This window comes from Fusarium redolens (genome assembly GCF_020744475.1).
Source record: "Fusarium redolens strain MPI-CAGE-AT-0023 chromosome Unknown BKA55scaffold_13, whole genome shotgun sequence".
Lineage (NCBI taxonomy): Eukaryota > Fungi > Ascomycota > Sordariomycetes > Hypocreales > Nectriaceae > Fusarium > Fusarium redolens.
The window spans coordinates 98400-118102 of NW_025763676.1; the positions used below are offsets into that span (position 1 = coordinate 98400).

Consider the following 19703-nt stretch of genomic DNA (forward strand, 5'->3'; position numbering starts at 1 on the left):
GAGGGCACCACTCGATAAATATACTATTATAACAAGAAAGAATGATTTTTAGAAGGAAGTCTAGAGAGCGAAGCCCCAGCTTTTTGGAGCTAACTGTATTCATACTAAACCCCCTAGGGAAACCTACAATACCGCGCTACGGGTTTTCCGAAGTCTACGCCATCTCCATATTCCGATTTCCCTCCTTGCGGAATACGGGGTTCTAGTTTAACACTAGTATACGAACTAGCATTCAGTGTATCATTTAAGTGTTTCGCCTACTTATCAGGAGAGAATATATATCCAGGTACTTACTTACGCACTACATCGGAAACGGGCTTTCGGCTCCATATTCCGCAAAGCCTGTGCCGTCTGTCTCCCCGTTAGCTCGAGATTGGGATCTTGTTTGGTATTAGCTATTCATAAGATACTATTCTTCAATCCCGTAATAGTTCCAATTCCTGCAAAAGAGGTTATCTATGCTAGAAGTCTCGCAATACAATCGTTTTCTCTCGCTATGATCTCTGACTACCTTTTATAACAGATACAGCTCCCCATACCCGCTGCTTTCACCTCTCTCAGTGTCCGCAACCTTCGAAGAACCATAGTAGAATCCTCCACCATTAAATTCTCCATCAAGGCTTGGGTAATCAAAGTCTTGATAAATCTTCTTTATCCGCCCAGCACTGTCAAGAAAGCTCCGCCTGATCATGGAATAGTTAGCGACAGTTAGCTTTCCGTCCCGTTTCACAAAGTCTCCGTTAACCATGACATGCAAGATATCGCCAATGCTAGCGTGCAGCATAATCGCGGCGACGGGGTCTGTCCATCCCAGAAGAGAGGGCGACTCAGCTGCGTTCCACACAATCAGATCTGCCTTTGCTCCTTCACGGATGACCCCAAGTTCTGGACGGCGAAGTGCGAGACCTCCGGCTCGTGTTGCAAGCGAAAAGGCCTGAACAACACTCATGGGGTTGTTCTTAGGAACTTCCCATCCAGAGAGTACCTTGTCGAAGAAGAAATAACGGACGCTTTGCAACCAGATTCGGGCCTGTGTTAAAATGTCGGTCGAGTACGTAAAATGGGTGTCGACGCCGAGAGCAGCTTGATCCTGGATGTAGTAAGAGTGGGGATGCGTATGTCCGTAGTGCATCTCAGATTCGGGAGTAATGGAGAGGTATTGGTTGGTCTGACGAAGTAGGTTGGCACCAGTTGCCGTCATGAAGCTGCCATGAGAAAATACCACGGGTATGGTAGTGTTTAGTAGGTCGAAAGAGTGAATGTCCTCGGGCAGGTTGGACACTCCAAAGGGGCCAGCCAGAGAGTGAGTTGTAACAACTGAAACATTGTACTCTCGTGCCAGATCTGCAACCTTCTTTGCATCCTCTGGAGGATCGGGACCAAAAGAATCATATGCGATTCCCAACTCAACATTGCTTTCTTTGAGAAGGTCACTCTCCGCTATATCGACGAAGTTGGGAATTTGATCCTTGACTGTGTAGTTCAGAGCCGGAACGTCATGGAAGGTGTACGCCCAAAACACGCGAGCACCACTTTCAATCGAGGCATTGAGGCCTGCATAAGCTGTTTCGTTCGACCAAGTGTGATGAGCATGGTCCAGCGAAGTTGTCACTCCAGCGTTCAGAGCTTCCAGGAGTCCTGCAAGCTGGCCCCAGTAAACGTCTTCGGCACTAAAATGGGGTGCAGCTGCAAATTCTCCGTATCGCCCAAAGTATTGAGCCAGAGTAGTGTTGGATCCCAGTGTTTTGAAGGCCGTCTGCCAACCATGGCGGTGCGTGTCGATGAAGCCGGGGCTAATGATCTGGTCGGTGGCATCGATGACCTCGGTATTGTTGGGCAGGGGAGATGGTTTGGATGTGGTGATGCTTGCAATATGGTCGTCCTTTATCAACAGATAGCCATCGCGAACGATCCGAGGTTCGGTCTCAGATTCATCCCATGCAACAATAGTTGCACCTGAGAAGAGTTTACTGCCGGCTATGGCCCCGGCTGCATTGCAAGCAAGCGAGGCAGCAATATAAAAAGTTGGCCTAAATCTCATAATTGTTGTTCTGCACGAAAGAAGACTGGAAAACTAAGTAACAAGTATGAAGCCTACGTCAACGTCAACAAGAGGACTGCATAACAACAGCGCTCTTTTATAATCTCTAGCTTGCCATAAAATGACGGCAGTCCGGATATATGAATGACGTAACTTGTGGTATTGTTAGTAATTACCTGTAAGAGTGGATATTCGACTTCTGAAAATCTCGAAAATTCTGGAGATGGTACAAGGTCCAAGACGGATATACGGAAATAAAAGAAATTACGTTTACAGCCGAGACAATGCGATCCGCAAACACGGTGTACGATAAATACACGTAAAAAGTCCATGCTGTTGAGTCCAACTTACTAATGGAAATGCAGAATGAAAGCTATGGATTTAACTGCAATGACGTCTTGTGCTGGAACCAAGAGCCAGGAGTCCATTTGTCCAATTACTAAAGTCACTTCATTTCTTTGATATTACTTCGCCGTGATCCCTTTGACTAGTAGTCACATTCCACGCTTTAGTCTCCAAGCCAAAACAATAGCTCAGCCATAAGTGAGCCTTAGTATACTTTAGCAACACCACCAGCGATCTTAGCACGAGAACCAGTCATTCATAGTAAGGATATGAATATACAGTCATAGATAAAATACAGGCTTTTCCTCCCTCCCTTGGGTGAATTGCTTATCTTGCTTTGCGACTCTTGCGTCTTCGTTCTGCTCATTTGTCTTCCCAAAATGGCATCCCCAAAGCTCTTGACTGGCTTGCTGATCGCCTTCCTGTCTTTTCCGTTTACTCATGCTGGGCTATGCAAGCCTAAGTCCTCTCATTTTGTATCTATTTCCACTACTGTCGCTTCCGAGACGGCCTCCGGAGTCCTCAGTAGCAGCATTGCAACATCCACGGCTTCTTCCACTGAGGTCCTTATCACTTCTACCGAGGAATCGGCAACACTTTCTCTCAGCATATCTATCTCGACTGCTACCATCCAAAACGCAGATACTACCACTACCTCAGAGACAACTGTGACGACCGATTTCTCCTCAACCACTGGCTCTGAAACTTCAACAACCGCTGAATCACCTGGCGCTTGCAGTACATTAGGCCCGTTGCTCGATCAGCGTTCTGTGACACCATCAGACTTCCAGCTCGGATTGGAGACTTGCGATGGCTCATATGCAGGGGATTACAGGGTGAGCGGCAGTGGTAATGCTGGAGTGTATCCTTGGAAAGCCATCCAAGGCTCAGGAGATGTGGCTACCCTCCAGAGTGATGGTCAATTATCCTACATCTCAGAACTTTATGTTGCTGCTCAGGAACCTGGTTCGGATGTCGTATCTATCATATCAAAGCTTGACTCGGATAGGGCCAGCTGGACAAGGCTCACCTGTCAGGCAATAACTGCTTCCAACAGCCTTAAGACTTACTTGACATGCTTCGGGGATGGGCCTCAGAACTCCATCTTCCAGGTCTGCCAACCGAGCCTTAGTGAACTGCCAGGCGTGTTGATCTCCTCAGCCGTCTCAGCGGGATGCATTCAAGCAAGGCTTGTTGTCCTCGAACAAAGCTGAGGAGCTACGTTTTGTAGCTCGGTGTATTGACCCAGGTTATCGAGTATTCTCACATGCTATGGCACTATTTTTCTCCGTAAATACTGCAAGAAACTTTTTTATTATGGGTTCCAGTCACCTCTATCCATATCTTTACGATTCTCTTTCAAGTTTCCGAAGCCATGGGCTGCCACTAAATGTCTGGGCTAGTGAATTGCATTGAGCCTACGAAATGCCTCTGATCTTGAAGGACTTTCTATACCTACTAACGCTGCGGAAAAGGAACTTCTAAACATCCGGTCAGGAACAACAACTGAAAGGTAAAAGAAGAAACAGAACGAAACAGGAAAATAAGAAGAAACGAGAAGTCGGACTAGCAACAGGCGCGGTCTCTTTCGTCCAAACACCAGCTTGTCTTTAGGTCCGCCAATACAGTTCGATCGCGATGAAGACTCATCAATTCAGCTTCTTCATGCTTCTTCAAACATCAACACCATTGTCCCTGCAGCTCTCGATGATACCTTTGCTTCCCCATTCCACGGATACAAGGTCACAAACGTTCATGTTCAATAAGCATGGAGTGGCTGGGTCGATTGGCAAGAAATCCCCAAAGCTGTCAGCCAGCTGCTTTTTGTCATTTCCTTCCCAGCACTTCACAACATCGTCCAACCAACGCTCCCTGGGAAGAGAGTACTTGTTAGACAGCTTATCTCCAATATCCAGCATAATAATTGCATTGTCATTGTCACCAGCCTGCATGAGAGTGTACTCAGTGAAGGTGCCGTCACTTGCATCAACAACATAGCTGGCAGAAGTATCATCATGCTTTCGCTTGATGTTGGTCATGCGAAGAACAAAGATCTTCTGAGCCTGGAGAGCAAGACCAATCGAGTAGATCGTGAAAGAATCAATCATCTGTTTCTGAAGAGTACTCTGAGTAAAGTTCTGGCTGATTCCAAGGAATCTGCCACCTTGAAGTTGTTCGTAAATGCCACCAGCATCAGCAACTGGAGTGTCGATGATCTTCTTGATGGAGTCTGAAACAGCAGCTTGGTAATCTTGGATAACTCCACCAAGGGAGGAAGCGACATTGCTCCACTGCATAAACTTGTCTGTCTTGGGAGGCTTGACAACCGTAAGGACATAGTTGACCGAAGTGATGAATGTTTTTGCGACAGTATCCAGTCCGCCGGCAAAAGGGACAAGACCCATTGTTGAGGTGATGGCTCGAGCAAAGAGTTGCATGGGGGTAACGTCATCCTTAGGGTCGGGGTATAGGTCTGAAACAATCTCGGGCAATTTTAGACTTATGATGTTGGTGGAGAAAGTTATGCCAGTGTTCATCGAGTTCATATAGTTGTTCCAATTCTGGATGCCCAAGAGTGCATACCTATGCGGATTGGTTAACGATTGTAGGGCTACAGCCAACCCGAGGAGTTGAACTTACCAGGCAGGAGGTTCAACAGGTACACAAGGCTGGCCAGCGTTGCAAAACTGATCGAGTCCACTAAAGAATGTCAGCAATAGTCCGGTAGTAGGTACAAGACACTGTTGCTCACCAGAAGAAGTTGGGGGCCCCAAAAGAGTCAGCCAGAGCCTGAACATTGTTGGTAGGCGTGGTTGTAACATTGGGAGTCCAGTTTTTAAGATATGTATCGATATCGAGTTTGGTCCAAGTCTGCTCGCTGAGTGGCTCAGTATCGCAGCTTTTGCTGCCTTGGCGGATTGCAAGGCCAAGGACAGATGGTGCGACCAAGACGGCAGAGTAAAGGATGGGAAGAGAACGCATCTCGAAGGTTGAAGGAGTGTAGTGGTAGTAAGTGATCGAATACTGAGAGAAGGATTGTTGGTTGATTGTGAAGATATTCTTCTTGACACAGACGCGATGCTTTAAAATTAGGGAATGTCATCTCGATGGCTCAATGTATCGAAGAGCTCGGGAAATCCGGAAATTCAGGGATCAGTCTGTACAGCCAAGTCATATGACATACCATTGAACTTCACTCGATGTGATACACGAGTGTCCTTAAAGAACACCGATGGACACTGAATTTTATACTCTTGTTCAAACAGGATTTCAAGGTTTTGTCTGAAACAAGGTGAAACTCACATAACCTTCAACACGAGTAATAAAGTTAAGCTATGGCACTCTGCGTGGGGTGAGCACGATTCGGCTCTGCACGTGGTTGACGGATTGAGATAAACTAGTCTTTCGAAGACTTCCCGAATAGCAAGGATCACTGCATATCTTTCCATCTCAGTAAACTGTAGTCCAAAGAGCCCCGGCCTGTTTATAAACGGTAGCATGATCTGCAAGGGACTGGGATATGCTGATGTATCAACCGAACGCTTATAGTGTATAATGGTGTCGCTCCGACAGGATAAAATTAGTATATGTTGATTATGAATTGATATATTCTTATTCCTTAGCTACTGAGGCTTGATTATTGTCTGTACAGGAGCCTATGTGCTTGATCTAAGAGTGAGAAGCTTACTCTTTGAGCTTGTATTGCCTCGGCATAATGACTCTTTTGCAACCATTCAACAGTACTATGATGAGTGTTTGAAGCTTGGCCCTTTTCTTCTGAAAAACTCCGGGGATCTGCTATTCCGACATCGAGTCCACGGTGACTCCGAACATTACTCTATGTGCATCGCAATCAGTATGAAGAAGCGGGTTAGACTCTTAGCCAGCACCCCACTCTTGTTAATTATAATCCCTTCTTGGTGGTGCATAAAACTTATGTCATCTTCTTAGCATATTTATTAAAATAACAGCTATATTGTAAAGTCTCTTATGGCCAATCTATCATGTTATGGGCCAAATAATAACAGCCAGATGTATCCGGGATCTATTAAGCCCTGAAGATGCTGTGAAGACAGCTCTGACAGGTCATAACTGTCCTTGGTTTAGACTTTTAAAGACATGATATGAAACAATGATCATTGCTTGAACTGATTTCTTGGCAATCCTTCTAGGAAGGAGCCAAGAAGATTGCTGAACATTGGTGAGCTTTCGGGAACAGGACCCGCGGACTCGTCCTTCGGCCTTCCAAGGCGATCCATACTCCATACATGCCGATCGATGGACTAAAGTATCTCCGGTCCCTGCATGTGAGTGGGGCCGCGAGCATTCAGCTTTGAATAACTTACGATCCAGAGAAATATTCCTCCATTACTCTGTTGACTAATTGTATCAGGCAAATGTAGACAAAGCTTTAGTTATTAGTGTTCTTATTAACTATCTAACATGAAACATACAATCTCTAATCCTTTTCCACTTCCGTTCTAACATTCCAGCTAACTTTTGAATTACCAAGCCAAAACCTCCTGAATACCCCCACAAGACAAGCTCGAACAAAGCGCTTCATCCTCTTTATTGGCCTCTGCAGCATCACCAGCTGGCAACTGCTGTCTCGCCGGCCAGATTTGCTTGCCTGCCTCCCTCTCAAGCTTAGCATGCTCATGAATCGCCTGTCGATGAGACTCTTGGAATGAAAGTGGACCATGTTCCAGTCGCGGATGCAACTCTCCACTGACAAAGATACCTGCATTGAGATTCTTCTGAGCGCCAACACACAAGTCTTTATCTTCCGAGACAACCCGTGCGTAGAGATCAGCGATGTTATGGAAGTCCTCGTCGGAGGAGTTCTTGTTGCGAAAGATTTGATAGTGCATTGATGAGGTGGTTGGGCCAATTGGCATGAAACGCTGAATCATCATAAAGTGAGGCCTGTACAAAGTTAGATGAATCCAAGCTCGGAAGATGGTGAGTACTTACAGGACGACTACTGAGGCATTGGGATAGAAGTATGTGCTTGCGAGTTGCATTCCGTTCTTCTTCTGCTCTTCCGTCTGAATGCTCGAGTGCTTAATCCATCCGATGTCCGTGTCACACTTTGTCTTTCCAAGGTCTGCAAGGGTAGGAAGATCGGGGTGGGTCGTGGGACAGTGATAGCATTCGTTGAAGTTGTCGGCAAGAATCTTCCAGTTGTATTCGCCCTCCATGCTGTATTCCTTGTCGAGTGTGTAATCATCAAAGCTGACCTTCTCAAGACGTTCTTGCTGATCAATACCATCGAAGTAGCGAGTCCAAGGTTCCGGGTTATCAGAGCTGTCAAGGTTGACCCAGACAAAGCCATACGCGTCGACCTTGAGATGAATCTTGAAAAGACCGTTCTTGCTCTTGTCAAAGTTCTCGAGCTGATCGTAGTTGGGTGCCTTGGCGAGGTTGCCACTCAGCCCATAAGACCAACCATGGTACTTGCATGCAAAGATGGATGAGTTGCCCTGCTGTCCACCCTGGACAACAGGAAAAGCACGATGACGGCAAATGTTATGGAAGGAATTGAGGTTTCCCTTTCGATCACGGGCAACGACGAACTCATAGCCGGTAGTGTTGAACTTCATCCAATCGCCAGCCTTGGGAAGCCGGTTCTGATGGGTGGTAAGCAGCCACTTCTTGGAGAAGATGGCACGCTTCTCGAGCTCAAACATCTCAGGAGAGTTGTACCATGTTGAAGGGAGAGCGCGGACGGGGCTTCGGTGGCTGGTTTCGGTGAAGTTGTCACTCTCGACGTTGACCTTGAGCTTATTCATTATTGTTGTTGTGTGGTGGGCTTTGTGGAGATAAGCTTTGATGAAAGTGGTGGTGCGTAACTTGCTTGTGAGAGTAGCTTGACAAGACAGGCATAGCACTTTCTTATAGATAATCGTGTGCCTGATGGAACCCGGGCTAGAAGATAACGACCCCGATGCTCGGTGTCGAACCCCTCACGATGACAGCGTATCGGATGCGTACTTTGGTCATAATGAGGCTGGTCGTCGGGAATTCTGATAGTGTACGCTTGAGCAGGTCTTGTGACGTTGATCACCCGACCCCTTCAGCCAGAGATATGAAAAGATAGTAATGATAATTGTCGCTCGATCATTGGCCAGCTCCCCGAGTAGCGGTATCCCAGACCGAAGCCGTATCTTCCGTCAAACAAACATCACCAGTAATGCAGCATAAAACGATATCGCTCCTCGGCTCTATTGGGTTTAGACTCAGGCACCTGATCGGCTTCTGGACCGCTTCGGGACAGATAAAGAGAATTCTCAATGGCAATTGGTGGGTGTCAGTGTCACCCCGCATATCCTCTCGGTACTGAGACCCCCTCGGCTTCAGAACCCGACAAGCTTCAGCCGCGTCGAGTCTAGAACCCGAGAGATGTGCAACCCTCGCTTCGGTTTGGGAATCCGTGTGAAATGATTGAGTGTCATGGATTCTTTGTTGTTCAACTGAAGGTTTATCTTTGCCATTTATGGAAATGGGTATGCAAGTTGTGCATATAATGAATGATGTGTCGATAACTTTATGGCACTTTCAGCCAGTCCCGAGTTTGGTGGCTTCAAGTCATGTGTTTTCCGCCAGAGTTTGATAAGCTTGGAAATAAACCGGAGAAGATCGAGATGAATGCGGGGGTGGATCAGCGTTATCAGTGTTATCAGTTTGACAATTCCGCACTGCTTGGCTCCCCACCGTTTTTTACCGTCAGTACCCGTAAAACGGTGGAATCCCAAGCTAGTTCCTTGACAGTTCGAGGAACAGAGCATAATCCTACCCTACAACTCGTCATGCACCACTCAGCTTGAGGCGTAAGAAAGGCAAATCTTATGCATATCCTAATATATTTTGGATAGCAATTACACCAGCCACTTGTTACTTCTACCGATCCTAGTTAATTTTGTTCAACTTTGCGAAGAGAAGAACAATTGTCCTTGCTGATTAATAATCTCATTTCAACATGGCGGAGTTTGCGGAGTTTCTTTTTTGATGAGAAATCATGCTCAATTGCTTCATGTAAGAAAGTACTTAGTATAGCCTTTGACACCTACTGTCGAAGAAGAAACCTCAACCTCTCTTTCTGGTGTATCTTCTGCTATTATTCCATCTTGGGAGGATGGAGTCGGGTTTGACCTGCCTTATCTCCGATTCGACTATATACTGAGGTGGGCCTGTTTACGGAGTTTAGCTTTAACTCAGAGCGTGTTAAATACCTCCAACTTCTAGATCACTTCCATCATACAACTGCACATCACAAACTGCAAATAAAATGGCCAAGATTGCAATTGTCGGTGCTACTGGAGTTACGGGAGGGTCCATTGTTGACGGCCTCTTGGAATCTGAAACGCAATTTGTCTGTACCTCCACTTTTCCAACGCGGATGACTTCGCTAACAGGCAACAGGAAATTACAGCTTTGGTACGACCAAGCTCAGTTGAAAAGCCGGCGACTATCAGTCTCAAAGAAAAAGGTATCAAGATCGTGCCTATTGATCTTGGAGGAAGCCACGATGAGCTGGTTGCTGCTCTCAGTGGCATTGACACAGTCATCTCGGCTATTCATTATCAGTCACTTAGTGATGAGATTCCACTGTCCGACGCAGCTAAGCAAGCTGGCGTGAAGCGATATGTGCCATGCTTCTTCGCTACCATTGCCCCTCGCGGTGTAATGGAGGTTCGCGATAGAGTGTGTTGAACCCTTTTCGTGAATCCACAGAGCTAACGTTTGTTGTAGAAGGAGGAAATCCTTGATCACATCCAGCGAATCTATCTTCCTTACACTGTAATTGATGTAGGTTGGTGGTACCAGATCACCCTGCCCCGAGTCCCGTCCGGCAAGCTCGATGAAAGCCTGACATTCCCTAACAACAACATCATCGCGGGCGGCAACAACCCTTCTGCGCTCACGGATGTTCGCGACATCGGAAAATACGTCGCAGCCATCGTGAGCGACCCAAGAACGATTAACAAGAGAGTATTGGCATATACAGAGACCAAAACGCAGAATGAGGTCCACAAATTGGTTGAGAAAGTGATTGGCGAGAAGCCAGAGCCTACCGAGGTAAGTCTATCAATTCGAAGCCTTGTGAACGAGTATTAAACTATTGCAGTTGTCCAAGGAGCAGCTCGAAGAACAGCTAGCTCCGTTCAAGGGATCCAAGGAACATAATCAAATGCGTAGTATCTACGAGTACTGGCTGTCTTGGGGTGTACGAGGCGACAACACGCCTGAAAATGCCGTATATCTTGGGTATGTTCTTGCCAAGGACCTGTATCCTTCGCTGCAAGGTAGAAGTCTGGAGGAGTTCATCCAGGATGCTGCTGAAGGAAGGATCAAGAAGGTTTACCAAAATTAATAGCCTGGCTGTTGGTGCTTATTGGGACAAGCGATATGAAATGTCTGTCAGCCGAACTGGCTACCATGGCAGGCAGACTACTTTACTTTTTACCAAGGTACAAAATTTATATAAACTTCGGAACAACTATAACTCTGTATCTTATGATATTTAAATGCAAGTGGATTGATAGTAAACTGATGTCTCCTTTTGTATATCTAATCTTTGTCGATCGGGTTGCCAAACATGTCCACATACTGAACTGCTGAGATTCTCCGATACCCACACATACCACTTACAAACCCAAACTCATAGTCATTTCGACACTCCGGCATCTTTACTATCTCATCTCCAAAGACATCCTGGTGATTACCATCGCCACTATATTCACCTTGCTGCAGGGCCTTTTGGAAAAGCATGGTGGCCACGGCGGCAACCGTTCCCCCTCTCTCGAGATAGTGTTTTGTAACCGGTGGCCACTCGCTGCTTTTCTTCTGGTATATGTATAGCACGTTGTTTTCGTTGGGGATCCTCCTTTGCTTCAGACATTCAGCAATGTAGCCACAGATGTTGATGAATCCCTCTCTCATCGACTTGTTGGTCTTTAAGTTTTCTTTTACTGAAGCTGGCAAGAAGTTGAGCTCTTCATCATTATCCTCAACCCAGTCAGGGCCGTCCTGGAATTCATAAAACGACTCCCGCATTAGGTCGTGTTGAATCTCTGCCTGGCACAGAAGGGCAAATCGCATTCTCGGGCTGAGGAAACCACCGATACACTCCCCGCAGGTGCAGCCGTATCGTAGTCGCAGACTATGCAGCGCGAGCTGTATCTTTGGGTTGCGCTTGATTTCTTCCGCGGCTGAGCTTATCTCGTTTATAAGATCTGGTGAAATTTCGTCGAGGTTGAATATTTCACTGTCGGAAAGGGCTGCAATGCAGGCAATGATACGTTGCGAGAATCCTGCAAATTTATCTGCGCACACACTAGTCAGTTCGCCGTGAACTGCCCTTGTTCGAATCGACTCCATCTTGGCTTTCAAAGCCTCGAGTGGTGAGTCCCCTGCTCGGTTGCGGTTGCTGGCTAGATCCCGACGACAAGAGAGAATGTATTGGATCGCCTCCAATTTGGCATGTATCGCAGCTAGATGGAGTATGTTGTTACCATCTTCATCGATCGCTGACCAAGACGCATCCTGGAAATCTGCTGGCATGTCTTTTTGAAGCTGGCTGACACATTCATCACCTGGCAATTTTGGGTTCGATAAACTTGCGAAAGCTTGCCTTGCTGACTGAGGGATGCAAGCGGTGTCATAAGAGTTATCAGGCTCGTTCCAGTCATCCGAGGCCTTCAATTGTCGAGAAGGGTGACTTGGGTCGTCCACGAACGCAAACCAGGAAGAAACGCCTACTCTTCTGAAACCCAATGACCGAAAAAACAGTTCTGAGATCGCCTGATGCTCCCTCCATTCACCTTTTCCCCCTTCATCAACTTCGTCAGTGAGGTATCCAGGACTAACAAATGCCACAAAACGATTTGTTTTTGGCCGAATCTTTTCTAGAATTGCCTGGACGATTTGTGTACCGAGTCCATCACGGCGATGCTGCGGTGTGACGCTGATTTTCTCGAACAAGAGAATGTCACCACGGTCTATTTCAGAGCCCCAAGCACCGGAGCCTTTCTTGAAGCCGTGCTCGTAGAATTCGCGGTTCAAGCGCCCGTATCGGTCAAAAAGGTCGAAGCCGAGACAAGAGGTCTCATGGGATGGTTCTTCCATCTGAATCCAGAATGCAGACGAAATTTGGTCGCGTCTGATTAATTTTGCGTCACATGTTGCAATTTCTGTACTGTATCTGGTGGCAACCGTATCGATCTGCTCCAGCCACGAAAACTCTGCAAATTCATCAACAGAAGACCTGTTACTATCGTCATCATCCATCTGGTCACCGTCGTCGTCTATTCGGCCTTCTTCCTTATTCAAGTCGCTACTCTCGACATCCTGTGTGTTTTCGTCAACACTCATGGTATCTGCCTGGACTTGTCGCTCGTAGCCGTCTGCTGAACCTGGACGTGGTAGTTCTGAATTTAACAAAAGATAATCGTGGCCTCTTGGTGTATTATTGCATGCTTACCTGGAGACCTATCGAGAGGCACAATGGATGAAATTCGGGCAGGAGACTGAGTCGTTGAGCTCTTCCTGTGGCCTTGTAATTCCTGCAGTCTCGACCGCCAGTCAATTCGAGGTAACGGATCGTTTCGAGCGGCTTTGCTAGAAGATCGAAAGGAAACTGTAATATCTATTCTGCCGGAACCTAGGTCTGAGATTCGCTTTGAGACGTCAGACTCGTTGATCTTCTTTTTCTGTCTACCCCCCTCCAGAAGAATGTCGAGGCTATGCCTACGTTTAGGCATTTTCAAATAGACGCTTTCCGATCTCTTAGTCTTATCACGGGGGATAAGATAGATTCACATGGAGAGAAAGGTGTAATTCGATTGCCAAGAAGCAGCACATGTCGTAAGCCAGAGGGGTTGGTGTCTGACGCGCATGGGGGTTGCCTTGTTGGTGCCCGACAGCATATGCAGGTCGCTTGATTTGGATAGAAAGTTAAGTGAGAAACTCCAACGGGATGCGTGTATATATATGCTCTACTTAGAATAGATAGCAATGACAGAAGATGTGTTATCTTCAAGGACCTTTATGAGACTTGGTAAAATACTCTCTTGGCAGTGTAGTTTCAGGGGTTCTCAAGTCCTCATATACCATCAGCTGGCAGTGCGGTTTTTTTAATTAGTTCGATGGGTTATTTCACATACCAGTTCTCGCTTTGATATCGAGTACTTTATTAAAAGGTAAGTTGACATCCAGTGTGATTTGCAGCAAAGGAAAATTGACAGTTTAAAGACACTTTTTGTCACTTCCTCCCTTTCCATTGGTGCAAGATGGAGCTTGCCCCAAGAGTAAGTCAATACTAAGGAACCTATCAAGCAGGCAAAACCTGGGAGACTTTTGCCTGCAAAAGACTAGTATCACACCACATGCAGCACCTTCTTGCAAGCGGTGATTGTTAGAGAGACCTAATTCGCCGTGGATGGCATGTGGATATAATTGCATTGTAATAGAGTACTATGCAAGTCATCATTCAGTTTGGATTCTTTGGAAGAGCAATCGAATGTTCTGTGCCATTGACTCCACAGGTTTGGGGACTAATCTCCTCGGTGAGTCGGTGAGTGAAACATTCCGTGCAAGCCAGCGTCACATTAAGCGCCTCGGAACTGTTTGAGACATTTTAATCGTGCGAAATTGGTGTTGTGATCCGCAAATAGTACCTGCAAGACATGGCACGAGGCAATGACATGACAAGGCTTGAGAAACTCGGTGAGTTCTTGCGTCCGGCTGCCCGTCATCCCGCGTGCATTGTTGATAAAAGTTTGGTAATCGTACCACTTCAATTGGCTGTGATCAAATGTCCAGGGTTCGAAGGATAATGACCTACAGGGGTTGATACCAATTGTAATCTCATTGAAAGTGCCGCATCACTTGCGGCGAGCTATTTCTGGGGAGGCCGACTGCAAGATTTCCCCAGAGGGGAATAACTGGATTCTGTGACTATACTGATAACCTAACACATCTGGGTGATATGCTAGCCAAGGACTGTTAGTGCTGATGTCACTCTCTGGTCTAATGCTGACTAAAAATGACAATCGCGAAAGATCGGAACCGAATCATCTGATGACTCCGGAATATTCTCGCGGCACTGATCAACTCAACATCAATCTCTCTAGAGACCTCTATTATTATAGACCTTACAAAAACTCCACCATATAGAATAATACCAAGCCTTCTTAACTGGTATTTGTAGCATGATAATGGAAACATCAACGAAACTTCTTGAGACAAGATCTCGGGCGCTTTGACACGTTGAAACATCCCGAGATGCGGCAGATACAAACAACGCCTCAGCACGGAACGAGCAAGCCAAAATCTGGCACGATCTCAATTGGATCTCAGTATACTTTGCAATTATTGGCAGCGCTGTAGAGACCTGATTGAATCAGCAGATGCTTGACACCCAAGGCATAAAGAAAGCAGCCCATATACTCCACAATCCACGCCACTTACGCCCCAGCATGGTACGAATCTGACCAGCACTGAGACTGCGGTCAGTGGTCTGACTTGATGAATATGCTATACGGAACTCACCGGCGATATAGCAAGACATTGAGACAACTGAGAATAGGGATGGAGGGAATTGATATAAGACAATGTCCAATTCATCTTGTTCAGACCATCATTCATCATTCATCATTCAATACTTATCTACAAAGACAAGCATCTCGACTCAGCTCACTCTGCTGCCCCAACAACTATCATATATATTTACACTGCAACCTTTACAACCAACCTTCATCATGACAACCAACTCTTTCGGCGGGGCTCTTCCTCGATTTGACTTCCCTTCTCAACCAGCCCCAGCTGTATCTCGCATGGCGCGCATCCACAAAGCCCTCCCAGTTGTATTAGTCGCAGCAACAGTAGCTGGTGAGTCTTCTCAACAACGTATCGTCATGAAAACTAACAATTGGTAGCTGTCGCACTCAAGACTACTCAACAAGCAAGAGAGTCTCACACTTCTGTCCCTGCCATGTTGTTTGGCCGCGCTCCAGCCCAAGGCCTGGTACCTCGAGGACAGGGGATTATTGACAAACAAAATGTTGACTTGGGCGCAAAGCCGAACAAGTAACAAATTGTAGATTCAAACGGAATCCATCTGTGGGAGGTATGAACAAGATACAAGTCTGGGGCATTATATTACCAAGAGCAGGGCTGGACCCAATTAAGCGTTTAATCAATATAAGCACTGTTACCACAATTACTGCAAGAATTGCAAGCGCTAGTGAAGCAGCCACAATGGAACGAATTTCAAGAGGGTCCTTTCTAGAACGTTGCCAGTACTGATATCCGCAATGCTTTATAGAAAGCTTGGCAGGCCTGGCTCTGCATGCTTCTGATGATCTGACGCGACAGCTCCCAAGTTTAACACCACTAAACTGCGCACTTGCACGATTAGTGGGGTGTAGCCTCCTTATGGCGCTTACTCTACGCAGGGATTTAATGGATACATGTTCCTTGTTTGCTGTCATTTACTGTCATTTTACCTTGTTCCACGTGGTCAATTAGCAAATGGCAAACCTTATGGTGTAACATCCTAAATATTCAGTAACGGGTGGTGGCTTGCTTCTAGAACCCTTTCTAGCCAATAGCTCCGATTTTGAAATGAGTCTCGACATGATGACCTCGGCTTACTAGCTTCATCCTGTCTAGTGAAAGCTGGGGTAGAATCTGGGGTAACGCGAAACATACATAGCGTAAATCTTATGTGGTCTGATATTTAATCTTTACCCTGATGTCATTTGCAGCTGAATGGCTAAGGCTTGACCTTCACACCATCTCCAGAACTTCCCCTGAATTAGCGACAAGACTATTGAACGTCCATAAACCTCTGTACCCTGACCCTGCTTTCATTACGCGTTAAAAGCAGAGTGCTCCCGGCTTCTTTTCCCCTCCATCAGAGGGGTTCTGATCGACAGCCAAATATGGCGTTATCGTCGACTATCGAGAAGGACATTGCTATTGCATGCATATGTTCTACTCTGATTCTGTCGCGATGTGGCTATCGCATTTACCACTGGTACAAGGGCCATGCGGGTTCCCACAGAATCTGGCATGCTGACGATATTTACATGGCCGTTGCCCTGCTGCCCCTTATTTCGCGCACTGTCTGCATCACTCTATCATTCCTCCTGAATCCCTCCAGCTCACGCGAACCTGCGACGACAGAAGAGGCGACAGCCCAGCACATGACTGTCGAGAAGCTTGAACATGATAGGATTGTTGGGCTTCAACTACTGGTTGGCACCAGATTGAGCTACACTCTGATGTAAGACTCCCTGTGTAGACGTCTGGTTGCATACTGACCCTCATAGTCTTTGGATTCTGAAAGCTGCCCTGCTTTCATTCTACTCTCGTTTCGTTCGGGTGACGAGCTGGGGCAAGACGGCAGTTAGGGTACTATGGTGCCTCTTATTTGCTTCTTGCCTTGTTGTTATTGTAGCAATATTAGCCGAATGCCGCCCTATTTCGTTGTATGTACCCCTCGGCTCTTTGACTGTTCAATGTTGACCTTTGTAGGATGTGGAAGCTCAGCTCGAAGGAAACACGTATGTCTCTCTTTTATCATTCCTTACTGGTCCAAGCCCTGATGTACATGGCTCAATGTGACTAACGCATATCAGAACCCATCTGTCAAAAGGGCATGGTTTACTTTTTCGCTCTGGCAGTAGGCAATATCAGCACAGATATTGCCCTCTTGATACTGCCCTTTCCGACCCTTGCAGTTGCGAGACTAAATACCAAAACGTAAGACAACCTCGCCATTTTCGATGTCCATCAAGCTGACAAATCCCAGCAAGGTCCAACTTGGAGTCTTATTCAGTATCGGCCTTTTACTCATTACAATTACAATTGTGCGAATACCACTTATCCTCAACGAGGCCATGTCCCAAAAGTCTCGGTCCACTGTAGGTGTTCCTTGCTGGAGCTCACTGATATGAACATGGAGTCTGACTTCAATTAGTGGGCGACTATAGAAATTCTGTGCAGTTTCATCGTGGCAAACACGCCCTTTTTTTATGGTATTTTAAGAGAGCTTGGGCATCACAAGGGTACACAGCCTTCAGTGACTAATCCGAGTCGATCAGAGGGTCCATTTTATTTGCAGAGTAAAGGAGCAGATCACCGCTCTTACGAGCTACAGGCTGCAAACAGTGATGGGAACAATAATTCACAGGAGCTGATCATAACACCATAACGATAATAAAGTTGCTTGATTGCCAATTTTCCCGTAAGATAATAATAAGAAATATTCAGCATTGTCAGGTCCTAACATGTGATGTAGTTCATCTAAACGAGCGGAAACTGACAAATCAGCTCCATCCCCACTGACACTTCGATTGCTTAGTAGCCGCGCCAGGCCCTGTCTGTACCTCTGGAGGGAGCCGCCACTTATGAAGTCTGAGTACCGCAAATTCAAGTTATCAAAGCACTTCCTCTTCCACTTACCTGTGGCAAGGGTCTCTTCATACACACGTCTCAATTCTCCAGAACAGTCCGGCACAATGCAGCTGCGAACAAATACGGGCCTTGGTATTTCCTGGAACGTTTACAATAGTTTCTTCAAAGTCCTGATCCAGCAATTGTTATTTTCTGTCTTCATTGTGAATCAGGTTTGGTTCGAACATCACAGTCTCTTGCCTTTGTTCGTCGTTGTTGAACACTGCATGTTCTAATCGGCCTGATTGTGTTCATTGACATGTCCCATGTTCAGCCATACCTCTTCTAGACGTTGTAAAATTAATAGTGTAATTGAAAGGGCTACTTGTTCAACACAGTTGCATCCGTAATTTAGTTCTCTCAATCAATCGCTCTACTGCCTTTTGCTACCTACTCACCAAAAGAGCCAACCAGTGTAAAAAGATTGCTGCTTCAGTCTTGAGTTGATACAGATCTTTTATTCTCCTCAATCAACATTTCTTTCGGATATAAACTTCAGCGTGTAAGTTGCCAGGAATGCAATCCTTCTCAGGATTTGATTTAGCGACTTATACATGTTTCCCTCTATACTTTGAGGCACACTTACTTCCGTACAAACGAAGCTCAACATAAGTTTTATTTTTATTCACAAATAGATTCTGCTGCGATCACGAGATAGAACCTCCCGCACGTGGACTTGACTGAACTTCACGTCGCTCATGCCAAGGTTACATTCGTTCTTTTGTTCAGGTCCGTATCATTCAATGAATGCTGATGCCTTCCTCCAGACAAGAAATAGCCAGTCAGATCGAGATCAGTCCCAGAACAAATGATCCATCCACTGATTGACCCGACTCCGCCAAGGAATAAAGTCTGACACTGCAGAGCGAAGACCACCACCGTAAAGCGAAATCCGCCACTGGAAATGGGCTCCTCCGCTGAACAAGATCATTTCGAATAACGGCAGCGCCTATTTGGCAAGCCATATTTGAAACTTGGATACCTAATAGACTCTCAACCTTTACCATCAACAAAGTGTTAACGGAAACCAGCAACCTGGTAGCAACAACTCACGAGTTAATACAGCAAGACACTCAACACCACCATCATGGATGACGTCCAGTCTCGTATCGAGTCACTAGAGGCAGAAGTGACCGCATTGAGACGCATTGTTTCATCCCTCTCACTCCAGATCTCGGACCAAAATCGCGCCCAGGATGCCTCCGAGGCACTCTCTGGAGACCGAAACCTCAACAACAAGAATACAAGCGCTTCGGCGCCTTCAAAGCTTTCTCTGTTCCACAGCAGAGGAGATATCCGATCCTACTTCGGCACCCGGGATCCTAGATTTGAAGAAGACGCATGGCTCTACAGTGAGGCCCCAGGCTGGAGCTGGATAAGCGGCTTCCTTCTTTGGGCAAAGGCAGGTGCTAACTGGAGCTTCCCCCACTTCGTATTTGCTTACCTTCGACACGAGAATGCTGGAGAGTGCCTAGCCGGAGAAAGCTGCGACCATTGGAAAGCCGTGATTGAACCTGCTCAGGGAAGCGTACAACTGCAAGTCCTTTGTATTAACGTTAGGGCATTCAGGAACTCCCATATTCTTGGGTCGACCGAGTGCCCTAAGCGTGAGAAAATACACCGCAAGCCGACCTTTTTCTTCAATGCTATGCGGCCCAACTTCAAGGCTCTGGAGGTCCTAGAGGGTATCGACGACGAAAGGTTCACAGTCCTGATGTTTCGAGTTCTTCATTGACCCGAGCGGTGAAAGCAAGTGGATGGATATGTTTGGGAGACTCATCGAGTTTGATGAGCTTGAGGATTAGAGAAAAGATATGAGGAAGTAGGTCAGGGTGTACCTACATTTCGCGAACTG

General features: G+C 46.4%; 9 protein-coding genes across 9 annotated transcripts; 5 read left to right on the forward strand and 4 right to left on the reverse strand.

Annotated features, from left to right (window-relative positions):
* Positions 1–514: 514 nt before the first annotated feature.
* BKA55DRAFT_692924 (uncharacterized protein) lies at positions 515–2041 on the reverse strand (the record flags this gene model as incomplete). The annotated part of the gene is made up of 1 exon (XM_046199845.1): positions 515–2041. One exon carries the CDS (start codon positions 2039–2041, stop codon positions 515–517), a length of 1527 nt encoding a protein of 508 aa, XP_046046197.1.
* Positions 2042–2729: 688 nt separating this feature from the next.
* On the forward strand, positions 2730–3600 carry BKA55DRAFT_677890 (uncharacterized protein; the record flags this gene model as incomplete). The annotated part of the gene is made up of 1 exon (XM_046198126.1): positions 2730–3600. The coding sequence occupies exon 1, from the start codon at positions 2767–2769 to the stop codon at positions 3598–3600; it is 834 nt and encodes a 277-aa protein (XP_046046198.1). The 5' UTR covers positions 2730–2766.
* Positions 3601–4059: 459 nt separating this feature from the next.
* BKA55DRAFT_692926 (uncharacterized protein) lies at positions 4060–5368 on the reverse strand (the record flags this gene model as incomplete). The annotated part of the gene is made up of 3 exons (XM_046199846.1): positions 4060–4969; positions 5027–5086; positions 5139–5368. 3 exons carry the CDS (start codon positions 5366–5368, stop codon positions 4060–4062), a joined length of 1200 nt encoding a protein of 399 aa, XP_046046199.1.
* Positions 5369–6891: 1523 nt separating this feature from the next.
* BKA55DRAFT_541998 (Rieske [2Fe-2S] iron-sulfur domain-containing protein) lies at positions 6892–8178 on the reverse strand (the record flags this gene model as incomplete). The annotated part of the gene is made up of 2 exons (XM_046190447.1): positions 6892–7312; positions 7361–8178. 2 exons carry the CDS (start codon positions 8176–8178, stop codon positions 6892–6894), a joined length of 1239 nt encoding a protein of 412 aa, XP_046046200.1.
* A 1019-nt stretch (positions 8179–9197) lies between these two features.
* Positions 9198–10760, forward strand: BKA55DRAFT_740569 (uncharacterized protein; the record flags this gene model as incomplete). Its single annotated transcript, XM_046201447.1, has 4 exons — positions 9198–9758; positions 9809–10090; positions 10139–10465; positions 10515–10760. The coding sequence occupies exons 1-4, from the start codon at positions 9675–9677 to the stop codon at positions 10758–10760; spliced, it is 939 nt and encodes a 312-aa protein (XP_046046201.1). The 5' UTR covers positions 9198–9674.
* Positions 10761–10875: 115 nt separating this feature from the next.
* On the reverse strand, positions 10876–13331 carry BKA55DRAFT_575591 (uncharacterized protein). Its single transcript, XM_046193393.1, has 2 exons — positions 12870–13331; positions 10876–12801 (listed from the first exon to the last, which is right to left on the reverse strand). The coding sequence occupies exons 1-2, from the start codon at positions 13147–13149 to the stop codon at positions 10958–10960; spliced, it is 2124 nt and encodes a 707-aa protein (XP_046046202.1). The 5' UTR covers positions 13150–13331; the 3' UTR covers positions 10876–10957.
* Positions 13332–14544: 1213 nt separating this feature from the next.
* On the forward strand, positions 14545–15777 carry BKA55DRAFT_575592 (uncharacterized protein). The gene is made up of 2 exons (XM_046193394.1): positions 14545–15277; positions 15325–15777. Exons 1-2 carry the CDS (start codon positions 15001–15003, stop codon positions 15477–15479), a joined length of 432 nt encoding a protein of 143 aa, XP_046046203.1. The 5' UTR covers positions 14545–15000; the 3' UTR covers positions 15480–15777.
* A 417-nt stretch (positions 15778–16194) lies between these two features.
* BKA55DRAFT_103547 (uncharacterized protein) lies at positions 16195–17870 on the forward strand. The gene is made up of 7 exons (XM_046184683.1): positions 16195–16676; positions 16723–16881; positions 16928–16956; positions 17032–17155; positions 17205–17316; positions 17373–17639; positions 17694–17870. Exons 1-6 carry the CDS (start codon positions 16333–16335, stop codon positions 17604–17606), a joined length of 1002 nt encoding a protein of 333 aa, XP_046046204.1. The 5' UTR covers positions 16195–16332; the 3' UTR covers positions 17607–17639; positions 17694–17870.
* A 1065-nt stretch (positions 17871–18935) lies between these two features.
* Positions 18936–19583, forward strand: BKA55DRAFT_705463 (uncharacterized protein; the record flags this gene model as incomplete). The annotated part of the gene is made up of 1 exon (XM_046200665.1): positions 18936–19583. The coding sequence occupies one exon, from the start codon at positions 18936–18938 to the stop codon at positions 19581–19583; it is 648 nt and encodes a 215-aa protein (XP_046046205.1).
* Between the last annotated feature and the right edge of the window lie 120 nt (positions 19584–19703).